Consider the following 12430-nt stretch of genomic DNA (forward strand, 5'->3'; position numbering starts at 1 on the left):
AGTCCCTACCGTTAATATCTGCCCCTAGTAGTGACCTGATTCCTCTTACTTACCCTAGTCACTTTCATCCATGACCCTGACCCACCCCTAGGTGTTTGACATGGCTCTGTAGGCTGGGCTGATTATAGATCCACACATAGGTACATGAGCTATGCTAAGTGCCTGAAGAGATCACTAAGGAAACATGTTTTCACCACCCTAATTATACCAGCCGATTTCCCATACAGCTGATTTCCCATTCATCAGAGTGCCCCCAATTTACTGCAGTTACCAAGGTTTTAGTCAGACATGCTGATCCCCGTTACACCTAGCATGCAGATGACAAGCAGAGAAGTTTTGACTGGCTATTGATCGTGAAATAAAAAAAGTAATGATTATGGCTCAACACTAGAGTGTACTTGGGGGAAATGTGTATGTGTGTTTACCTCTATATGGCTTTCTGTAGGGCTCTCATTGTAGGAATGAGACTGCTGGATTTTGGGCGGCAGCACCACAGAGCGTGGGGAACTGGGTCTGATTCCACATTGTATGACAGCTGTCGGCCTAACCCTTTCGGGTAGCAACAAGCACCTCACCAGTACCCGAGAGTAAATGTGATTTGTGGCAGTTTATCGCATGACACTCCGAGACTCCTCATGGAAGATGTGGTTGAACAGACCTTACTACTTTCCCTCAGTTATACACATCTCATACATGAAAAAACCAAACCATACATTGAACCAAATACGCAGGATTTGGTTCAATACGTTTTGTTGAAGCAACTGCATTCTATGTAAAAAAAAGGCATACATTGCGATTATCAGGATAATGAAAAACACTTATTGCGGTGACTAGAAAAGTGAAGCAGAGGAAAAGTCCCACCATACTGTCACAATAGTGAATCTAAAATCCCTACCTGCACTACTAAGATTCTAGATGAGAGCAAGTGTTATCCCTAATCTGCCTGTCTGGACCCTAGAAGATAACCCAAACCCCATACCTGTGCTATAGGTAGGGAAGAAGTCTGTTGGTCTGCTGGGAGTCCTCCCATATGGATCAAGAGAAGACCCAGAGTTTCAGCAGAAACTGCAACGACAATATGCAGCATACGATGGCTGTCTGGCTGGAATGTCCACTCTGATGTGGTGGGGGCAGCGTGGTGTTTTATAATAAAACATATGTTGTTCTAAGGACTGCCCTGACATGACAACATGTATTTTTCTGTGCAGGGTAGACAATCTACTCTTTTGTCCAGCAATACTATTGTGTGCAGCCTTGGGTTGAGCATAGGATGAAAATGTCATGCAAAGAAATGAATAACAAATTCTGCAGGAAGTGCAACTGATAAAAATAATAAAACAGAACAACTAAAATGAAGCTTTGCTAAACTAATAAGAGAAATAAAAATGACATGTAACTAGGTGAAAGGGCACAGGCCTCAGGTCCAGAGCTAAAATAAATGTGCCTGTGTAAATGCTGAAATAGGCTCATGACAGCTTTAGGTGCATTTGTGTGTATGAATGTGTTGTTAGGAATGTCTCTACGGAAGTACAGTTGTTGGCTTGTCAAGTAATAAGTGACATATGAATTGTTAGACCTGATAGTCTTCAGGTGGTCTCCACCCGCTTTTTCCCTACCTTCTCCACTTATATGATCTCTTTTTTCCTGGTATCAGCACTCTACCACACTTTACCACAGTTAACATGCTTGTGCTCTCTACCCTTAATATGGTAATATTGGTTAATTTACAATTGGCCTATTTAATTTACTTATAGGTCCAGAGTTAAGTGGTACTAGGGTACTCAAGGCCTATAAATGTAATGCTACTAGTGCAGAACCGATTGAGCCAACCACTTAAGTAGCTCTTTAACCAAGACTCAAGCCTGCCCATGCAGTGCCTGTGTGTGCAGTTTTACACTGCCATGTGGACCTGGCAAAATACTCCTTTTGCCAGAGACAAACCTTCTTTTATATACAAATAAGTCAACCCTAGGGTGGCCTCTGCTCAACCCAGAAGGCAGGGTGCAATGTATTTAAAAGACAGGAGATGTAATTTTAAGTTTTACATGTTCTGGTAGTAAAAAACTCAAATTTGTTTGTCACTACTGCAAGGTACATTTCTCCCATAGGATAATATTGGATTTACTTTACTATACCTTATAAGCATGATTCCCAAATGGGAACAGATAATCCCCTCAGGTTTGAGGTCTCTGGAATCACAATTTAAAATGCTAACTTATAGTGAAGTCGGATTTTGAATTGTAATTCTGAAAATGCCAAAATTTGGCATTTTCCCACCTTAGCCATTTAGTGCCTGCTGCCTTTCTATGGTCACATACATGGGTGTAGTTAACAGCTGGACTTTGTGTATTACCCGGAGACAGCCACACACAATGGCAGCTTAGGTGTGATTTGATAGGCCATCCTGGGCAGGATGGGAGAGAGGAGCTGAATCCTGCCTCTCTTCCACCTGAATAGGCTGTGTCTTGTCTCCAACAGCTGCATGTCCCCTGTATTTAGTCTGGAGCCAAGGCAGCAGGGGCCGGACATATATATACTTCAAAGGCATGTCTTTGAAGTCTCCCCCACTTCAAAGGCACCACTATGTATAAGAATTGGACCTCAGGCACCACCATTTCAGTACACTTCTAGACCTGTGGATATTCTGACAGAAAGAATGACTGCAGTGCTGCTGAAGGACTGACAATCTACTGGACTGCCAGTATGCTGGACTGTACTTTTCTGAACAACGTATTTGGTGTGCTGACCTGCTACCTGCTGTCCTCTACCTGGGTGAGAAGGAATGGACCTGCATCACTTGAACCCAGAACCCAGAGTGACTCCAAGGGTTAGTAGGCTGGCCCCTTAACTTGAGCCTCAGGGATAGAATCAGCCAAATCATCGCTCCCCAGCTCCGGGCCGTCATCAACTGTTCATTTGAGACTGCAACCTTCACAGATATTTGGAAACACGCCGAAGTCAACGCTCTTCTCCAAAAACCCAAAGCAGACCCTGAAGACCTCAAACTTCCCTTCCCCGCAAAGGTCATGGAGAAAATAGTAAACATACAACTGTCTCGCTTCCTAGAAGACAACAACATACTCAACGTCTCCCAGCCTGGATTCCGCAAAAACCACTGCACCGAGACCACCCTCATCGCATGCACAGACGACATCAGGACCAGATTGGACAAGGGCAAAACCGTTGCCCTCATCCTCCTAGACCTCTCTGCAGCTTTTGACACCGTATGCCACCAAACCCTCCGCACACGCCTTTTCGACACCGGAATTCACCACAAAGCCCTGGACTGGCTCACCTCCTTCCTCTCCGAAAGAACCCAAAAAGTCTACAGCCACCAAGACCATCTTTGAGGTACCTCAAGGATCCTCACTCAGCTCCACCCTTTTCAATATCTACATGGCTCCTCTCGCCAACATCATACGCCCCCACGGCCTCACCATCATTTCACACGCTGACGACACCCAGCTCATCTTCTCCCTCATGAGGAACCCAGCTACCGCCAAAAATAACCTACACGCCGGACTCCTCGCCATCGTTAACTGGATGACAGCAAGCCTCCTCAAATTGAACTCAGAAAAAACAGAGATCATCATCTTCGGTCCCAACAAGACAGCATGGAACGACTCTTGGTGGCCCACCACCCTTGGACCACCCCCAACACCCACCACCCATGCACGTAATTTTGCCATCATCATGGACTCATCCCTCTCCATGACTCAGCAAATCAACACCATATCATCCTCCTGCTACAAAACCCTTTGCATGCTATGCAAGACTTTCAAATAGATTCCTTTAGAGACCAGAACAGTAGTCACTCACACCCTCATAAGCAGCAGACTGGACTACGGCAACGCCCTCTACTCAGGGACCACAGCCAAGCTTCAGAGAAAACTCCAGCGAATCCAGACCGCAGCTGCATGCCTCATCCTCAACCTCCTTCGCCACAAACACATCTCCGCCCACCTCAGATCCCTACACTGGCTGCCCATCAACAAAGGGATCATTTTCAAAATCCTTGTCCACGTTCACAAAGCCCTCCACAACACCGGACCGGCCTACCTCAACAAACGAATCAACTTCCACAAACCAACTCGACAGCTCCGCTCCGCCGACCTCGCCCTTCCTACAGTCCCCCGCATCCAATGCACCACCTCCGGAGGCAGATCCTTCTCCTACCTCGCCGCCAAAACCTGGAACTCCCTCCCCACCAACCTACGCAAGACCCAGGACCTCCTAACCTTCAGAAAGCACCTCAAAACTTGGCTTTTCGAGCAGTATCCTCACCCCCCCAGCGCCTGAGATCCTACTGGGTGAGTAGTGCGCTTGAGAAATTTGTTTGTTTGTTTGATTGTTTGATAGAAGTCTCCAATAACCTTTCACCTGGACTTTGCTATATGTGGGTCTACCCTGCCAAGAGGTACCACCCCAGTTCTGGACCCTTGGAAGTGTGCTTAAGATGCTCGACAATGGAACCAATGCATCCTTTCTGAGTAATGCATCCCAGAACAGAACTGACATCTCCTCAGTTGAGTGGTGCTTCTTCAAGCAGCATCCGATGCATTGCCACTGCTGCGTGGATTGGACCCGTCACAAAAGACTCACATTGCTGCCACATCCATCAAGAAACCTGTGGTCCTCTTAATTCACCCTTGCACAAGTCCCCCCACATCCACTGCATCCACAGTGGGGGCCCCGCTTTCTCCTTCATATCCGCTAAGGCCTGGAATTACCTCCCCCTCCACGTCTGAATGGCACCCTCCCAGGCATTTTCAGAAATCAACTAAAGACCTGCCTTTTTGCCGCAGGAGCGGCACGCTCAGTGCCCAGATATCCATAGGGGTAATAGTATTGCGCTTTACAAATGACTGATTGATTGATTGATTGATGCATCACCTTCTGAACTGCCGCTACTTCTCCAGAGCAGTTTCTCTCATCTCTTGTTGACAGCAGCCTCGATCCTGACATTGAAAGCTTTACATTGCAGCTTTATCGGTAATCGGAACTGATGCATCACCTTGACTGCGCAATGCATCCCTGAGACTGCGTTTGCATTGCAAGCCCCAGCAACAAGACCCTCAATGCCAACGCAACAGGATCTCACATCACAGCCTCACCACATCTCAGCACTGACACATCTCTTCAGCTCCGCAACGCATGTTTTATATAGATCCATGCACCACTCTGAAACCAGGATTTAAGGTACTTTGTTCAGCGGGCCTAACTGGATCTCTGTAGTTGGCCTGTGCTCCATTGTGGTCGGCCTGAACTTGTGACTTTGACCCGCTCCAACACAACCGGAAATCCCCAATAGCACTTTGTGTTTCTTGGCACTAATTTTACTTAAAAATGCAATCTCTCCTGTTCCTCTAATTTGACTTTTGTTGTATTGGTTTTGTTTTATTTATTAACTTTTTGATCTAGTTTTCTAAACCTGCTGCAGAACCTTTTTTTGTGGTGTTTTAACTGTTTAACCATTTGAAGTGTTGCACACTACCTCAAAGTTAAGCCTGACTGTTCTGTGCCAAGCTACCAGAAGGTGAGCACAGGTTCATTTAGGGTTTGCCTGCACCTTACCCTGAATATGATTGTGATTGTTGCTTGACTATGGTTCATACCCCAGTCAACCAGTAACCCAATTTCTAACATAAATGCATACACCATGATGTTAATGGCACTTAACAGGGTTCCATTCTCATTCTTGGCCATTTCATTGCCATGCTTGGCATTAAAGTGCAAGGCCATACAATGGCAATTGATGTTTTAGGATAGGTTAAGTACAGGGGCATATGATGGCAATATTAGGTATCTGAGTACATTGGCATAAGAAGAAAGACCAGTTGATATGATGGAGATATCATCTAACATTTAACTGACATACTTGGCTGGTGAACAAACTAGCAAAGTATGTCAATGACCGCATGATGAGGTGACTTGCATGGGAATGTGATGGGAATACTTAGCATGCAAATAGGAAGGTATAAGAAAGCAACATTTGGTATCTAGTGTGTTACCTGCTTGGTCATACACAGGTAAAGCTCAGTATTTAAGTAGATAAGCACTTGGCAAAGGCTGGCATACAATAGAGTACATTTCAAGGTATGTGATGCAAAACATTTGCCATTTGAAAGTTAAACATCAACACAAGACTGTGTACAAGAATAGGAGACCAAACAGTGGCACTTAATGGAAGAAATTGGGTTTGTGAGGTCATGCGGTTCACCAGGCTTAGTAGATTGCACCAGGCCATATCAGGAAATGTATGGGCCATAGATGATTTTGGAGGAAAAGTGCATGCAATTAAGAGTGAAATTAATATTTTCACAAAAAAAAGTAGAAAAGCTGGCTTTTATGGGATGTAAAACTATTTTGATGCTTTTCATTGAAACACAAGCAGGCCTATGCCCTACCCACGTGTTATGGAGCTTCCGGAATCCTTAATGTCCATAAGGTTCACAAGTTGTATTCCACTGTGGAACTCTAAATGCTCTTATAGTTCAAACTGTGAGTCATGAGTTATATGATCTTCTCCTGCCTCAAGGCATCAAACCAACTTTACCCATCTCACACCAATAAAATATGCATTAAAGACAAGTTGGTATTGTGGGGCAAAATTAGAACATTTCCAAACTTATTGCTGAAGCTATGGAACCATTTCTTTAGTTCTTGAGAACATTTTGCTACTGCTATGGCATTTCATGAGTTGTACTATCTGAAGCCAGAATCTATAAAATCTTTGCAAGTTAGGTGATGGGTTCCTAATTGAAGCTGTAAGATCCCTGTTAACAGAGCAGCAGCACTGTTACCTAAACAGATTTGAACTAGGGTTAGATGTCTAACCAGACCAATAGATCTGTGATATAAGGCTCAAGACTGGGAGATCTTTATAATTTATGGTTACTATCCTGATTCTTCCACTTAAATTCTCAGTCATACAATATGGCTAATTATCCACATAGGACAGCTGGGCTCTCATATTGTTATTAGTCAATTAGACAGATACCTAAAGATCGTCATTCATGCAAATGTCACGTTTGTAGGGTCCGTGTTTGTGGGTTAGTGCGTGATTTTTTATCACATTAATCCTAAAACACACAGGGGGTTATTCTAACTTTGGAGGAGGTGTTAATCCGTCCCAAAAGTGACGGAAAAGTGACGGATTTACCATCCAGACATATTACGAGTCCATTATATCCTATGGAACTCGTAATACGGCTGGTGGTATATCCGTCACTTTACCGTCACTTTTGGGACGGATTAACACTCCTCCAAAGTTAGAATAACCCCCACAGTGTTCAACTAGTTTTGGACTTTTTTCCACTCTTTTTTTTGTTTCTGCTTCTGAACTTTGCATTGATGTGAAAGTGCAGTCAGGCTCAAGAGACAGTATGCCTAGAACCATCCTCACCACACACTGAGCATTAGAAGCTGCAGTCCAGCTCCTCAAACGTACCTCCTATCTACCAAACCTGGAGTTCTCATTAAAAAAACACTTAATCAGCAGCCTCTTTCTAATGAAGCCCTCATTGAATTTCTAAGGTAAAGCCCTATCACCAATCTCCACTCGAATCAGTGTCTGGTCTCCACCTTCAAGCCACAGGAATGAGGGGAATACAGTTCCACTGTCTGCGGAGGCTGTCCTCAGCCTATCCTAAGCCATGCTGAAGCAGTTGTCTCTTCTAATAAATATTTTGACCCAAACCTTAAGGGTGAATAACATAAAACATCCACTCTAGCATTTCAAGAATCTCTTTTTTGATGTTGCATTTGTTTACCCTGTATATAAACTGGATGTAATCTTTACAAAGCAGGCATTACTTTGTGTTACCCATACCACAAACACTTTATAACATTTGGCTTTACCCACTAGGTAAATATTTTTAAATGTATTTTAATAAAGTCATTAGGGGGTGTACGGAGTTTTAAGGGTCATGGGATGGGTAAGGACATAGGGATGTAAAGGTATTTAGGGTTCATTGCTGAGTAAGGGTAGACATATGTAAGGGGTAGCAAGGGATTTTTAGGGTTCAGGGATGGGTAAGGATATGAGGTTGTAAGAATGTTTAGAGTTTTGGTTTGGGTAGGAGTAAGTAAGGGATAGTAAGGTGGTTAAGGCTCCAGAATGGGTAGGGGCTTGTTAAAGTCAGTAAGGGGCTTTTAGGTTCAGGCATGGGTAAGGGTGCAGGGATGTAAAGGTTTTTAGGGTGCAAGACTGGCTAAGTGTAGGTGTAAGTATGGGGTGGTAGGGGGTTTAAGGTTCAAGGATGGATAAGGTTAGGGGTAGAGATTTCAGGGTGCAGGGATGTATGGGGTTTTAGGGTTGAAGGTTGAGTTAGGGTAGGGATAAGAAAAGTGCACTTAAGGGATTTTAGGGGGTCCAGGAATGGGTATGGGTATGGATGGGGTAGTAGTTTTATTTTTAGGATTCAGGGAACAGTAAAGGTATGGTATAGTAAGGATTCCTTAAGGGTAGTGGGAGTAGTGGGATTAGGAGAAGGGTCGAGACAAAATAAAAAGGGTGGTTAGGTGTAGATTCCCCCCAAAATATAATAATAGTTATAAAAACAGATATATATGTTGGGACGGAAGAGTACTCTTCATGGTAGTGGACTTCATCCATGCCCTGAGTGACCAACTGTATGGGTGTCTGGATCTTAAATGCTGATATAGTGGCACAGAGCTGGAAGGTTACTGCACTTGCCAGGAGTTAAGCAGCATAAGCGAGGTGGTGGCAGTATATTGTGTAGCGATCATTAGGAGTGAACAGGTCCTTTTTAACCGGTGTCACTGTAGTGAAGACTACGCTGCTGTTCAATTAACCCGCCCTTGGCCTACATGAGGTTGGTATGAAGTGCTGCACAGTGCAGAAGTGGTGTACCTGCACTGTGTGTATGTGTGCCTGGGGAGGGTGACTTACATGAATAATGGAGTAATGAGCAGTGCGTGCATGGTGTTTGCTTGTGCTGGAGGTGCATGTGCCTATGAGTGGTACAGTAGCTGATGGACGTAGTGCTGTGCAGTGCATGCAGAATAAGTGCATGTGCACCAGTGAGTGATACAATAAATGAAGGAAACAGTGCATGCATGTAGATGCACATGTTGGTTATATGTGTACCTGTGAGTGATGCAGTACATAAAGCATTCAGTGCTGGGCAGTGCATGCATGTTAATTGCATATCCTGGACTCATGTGTGCCTGGGAGTGGTTTAATACATAGAGGATACATTACTGTGCAGCACATGTATGAGTATGAATGCACTGGCTATCTTCTATGGCCTTTGTTGTGGGACTATCAACTTTGGATACACTCCTGCTGTGACAGAGGGTTTTTCCAGAGAAAGAGAGAGTAAAGCAGTAGTCATTTCAAAAGAAGCAAAACCCCAACAATAAACATGACAGATACTAAATCACATTTGTGTCTGGAAATGGACAATAGAAGGGGAGGTTGAGGTGCCAAAAAAAAAGTCTCTGGTGCTTTAGGCCCCAAGGCAGGTGGTCTTGATTCCACAATGATGTCCCCTCATCATGTACGGAGACTAGTAGGCATTGACCCCAGGCCTGATCACAGGCAGAAGTCTTGCAGAGGCTCTGCAAGACTTCTGCCTGTGAAAAGGACTAGGCTAATGCCTGCTAGTCTCCAGCTTGATGAGGGGACATCACTGTGGGAATCAAGACCACCTGCCCTGGAGCCTGGAGAACCAGCGCCTGCCTGCTTCCTGTGATGAAGAGGAGAGCATTCAGGGAGTAGGGTCCAGGGGCAGCCCTGTCAAGCAGACTCCCAGTTAGAGTTGTGAGGAGACAGTTGCTGCTCCCATCAGCCTATTGCCCATATACAGGACTGAGTCGGCGGCCCCATATGCCAGGAGAGGAGTGCCATAAAGATAGACATGGAAAAGATTGTCGTGAGGTAAGGGTTGAAGTCTTACACATCAAGGTTGCGGTGACCTGGTAAGTTAGGAGGGGCCGCGGTGGTGAAGACTGTTGTGTTGCAAGGTCCTAAGACTTGTGTGCCAGCTGTGTGGTAAACTCATGTGTCAAAAATGGCTGCCAGCAATACTTTTGTCATGTTGATTGGGCCGGAGCATGTAGCCTGAGAGAGGTGGTAACCATTAGGTCGCTGGGAGCAATGAAGACTATGACTGGTCCGGCTTCATTGGGCAAGTGAGTACGCTGTGTGAGCATTGTCACCCAAGTTCACGATCAAAGACCGGAGTGTCAAAATCATCTCCCCTATCCAGAATGTGAAGATACTTATCTTGCAAGAGGAGTATGGGAAACCTCTGATCACTGCTGGAGTGCAACTGTAAGGGAGAGAGAGCATGCACAGCTGCCCGATGCAGCTGACTCACATGGCCAGGACCAGAGCCACTTGAAGTGGCTCGGAAACACTCCATGACTCTACATGCTTCACTCCAACTAGAACGACTAAGACTTGATTTGTTCTGGCCTATCGGCCCTGAGGGAACTCACTCCAGAAAGCGCTGCGGTGCTAGGACACTTGTGACTTGAATTTAAGAGTCCAAGTGAACTCCTGAGACATGGACTGCTAGAGGGGCATTGCCTGGATGTTGCCAACAGTGAATGGGGAATAACCACCACTGCTAACACTAGAAGAGGGTTGGGCAGGGAAGTGCCACTGAAACACTAGAGCCTCGAGCTCAAGGGAAATTGTGTTACTGTTTGTGAATGTCATATTTTTCATTTGTGCGGTTAGTGGTACAAATAAAATACTTCTCTTTTTAAATTTTTTCAACGGAGTATTTAGCTGGACACTGATTTTTTCTGCTGCGCGTATGTTGAGTTTTGAGCCTGTGTTCACAAATCTGTATCCACACCTCCCCAGAGGAATCTTACACTGATTGACCAAGTCTCCTACTGAAAGAGTCAAGTGTAGAAGTGGTACTTGGCCCAGTTCCTCAGAATCCAGAGGAGATCGGGATATCAGTAGTAAAAGGCCTCAACCTTCCATATATATCTGTAGTATATACCTTTCCCATTCACTGTGATAGAGACTCAAGGCAGTGAAAAAGCATACAGCTCTGTATGTCCAGATGAACAGATGGCATTACAAAAACCACAAATTCTATAACTGTCTCAAGGTCTGCACCCTAATATTGCAAATCAGTACAACACTTAAGGGGGCTGAACTGACATAGGCCACATGTAACAAAACCACAAATGAAAAAAAACCAATAAAACACATATATTTCTCCTGATGCTCGCTCATTCAGTGACTATTCATTAATGTCTTGCTCAGCTTTAAAATTGAGATGGAAACATAACGGAGAATGGCATCTTTTGTCAAAGCTGGATACCAATCAAGATACTGCCAACGCTTACCATGGCTTGTTGAACTCGGTGATGGTTCTGGAGTATAAAACTCTTCTGGGCCTGTGGAACCTTCCACTTCCTGAAAACAGAGAGCTGGTGTAGTTATGAAAAGACATTATTTGAACAGTACAATACATCTTTCAGGGTGGTACTTGTGCTCGGTAAATCATCAGACAGCACTCAACTCCCTACCTCATGGAAATCACATTTTTGTGATGCACAGTACAGCCTGCATTTGGTGAATAAGATTAAATTATAATATTAATGCTAATTAATTGGTTGAAAAAAAATAGAATAATATATATTATATGTATGGAAAATGTCAAATACCCAGTGTACATCTGTTCATGGCACGTAGTGTGCAGATTCACATTCTGTGCATATCTCGCCATCTAGTTTTGGGCTCGGAGTGTTATAAGTTGCTTCTCTTTGAAGAAGTCTTTTTTCAAGCAACGGGATCGAGTGACTCCTCCTCTCCACTACATGCCATTCAATGGCATGTGTAGCTGCAGATACACATGCTGTCCATAGACTAAAAAGCAGTTCTCCTCCTTAATAAGCGGCGGTTAGCCTGTAGTAGTTGAAGTAGTTTGAAATAGTGTTTTTAGCACTGCTTGTCCAACATTGGCTTGTTGTCTAGATAACACATCCACACAGTAATGCTTCATGAATGTATGTGGTGTGGACCATGTGGCTGCTTGTAGGAGTTTAAGTAGTTTGAAGTAGTATCTTTAGCGCTACTTGTCCAACATTGGCTTGTTGTCTAGATAACACATCCACACAGAAATGTTTTGTGATTGTATGTGGTGTGGACCATGTGCCTGGTTTGCAGATATCTGCCATTGGTATATTTCCTAAGAATGCCATGGAGGCACCCTTTAAGGTAGCATGTTTGAATGCATCTTAAAAGCCACTAGCTAATCCTAGTTTTGAAATGGGATTACCTTAATGAGGTTGTTGAAAAGCAACAAAAAGTTGTTGAGTTTTCCTAAAATCCTTTGTTCTGTCTACATAATGCATTAGAGCTCTTTTAAGATCAAGAGTGTGTAAAGCTCTTTCAGCAGTAGCAGCAGAAAGAAGACTGGCAATTCCACTGACTGAT

At 44.2% G+C, this 12430-nt stretch overlaps 1 protein-coding gene across 4 annotated transcripts in view; it reads right to left on the reverse strand.

The window, feature by feature from the left end:
• The window catches only part of HPS1 (HPS1 biogenesis of lysosomal organelles complex 3 subunit 1), a 270693-nt gene that overhangs the window by 106728 nt on the left and 151535 nt on the right, over nt 1–12430 (reverse strand). For all 4 annotated transcript variants that reach the window (XM_069239659.1, XM_069239661.1, XM_069239657.1 and 1 more), the window contains one exon: nt 11338–11407. In XM_069239659.1, the coding sequence (XP_069095760.1) occupies nt 11338–11407 (70 nt within the window). The remainder of the gene's footprint in view (nt 1–11337; nt 11408–12430) is intronic.

This window comes from Pleurodeles waltl, chromosome 6, assembly GCF_031143425.1.
Source record: "Pleurodeles waltl isolate 20211129_DDA chromosome 6, aPleWal1.hap1.20221129, whole genome shotgun sequence".
Classification (NCBI taxonomy): domain Eukaryota; kingdom Metazoa; phylum Chordata; class Amphibia; order Caudata; family Salamandridae; genus Pleurodeles; species Pleurodeles waltl.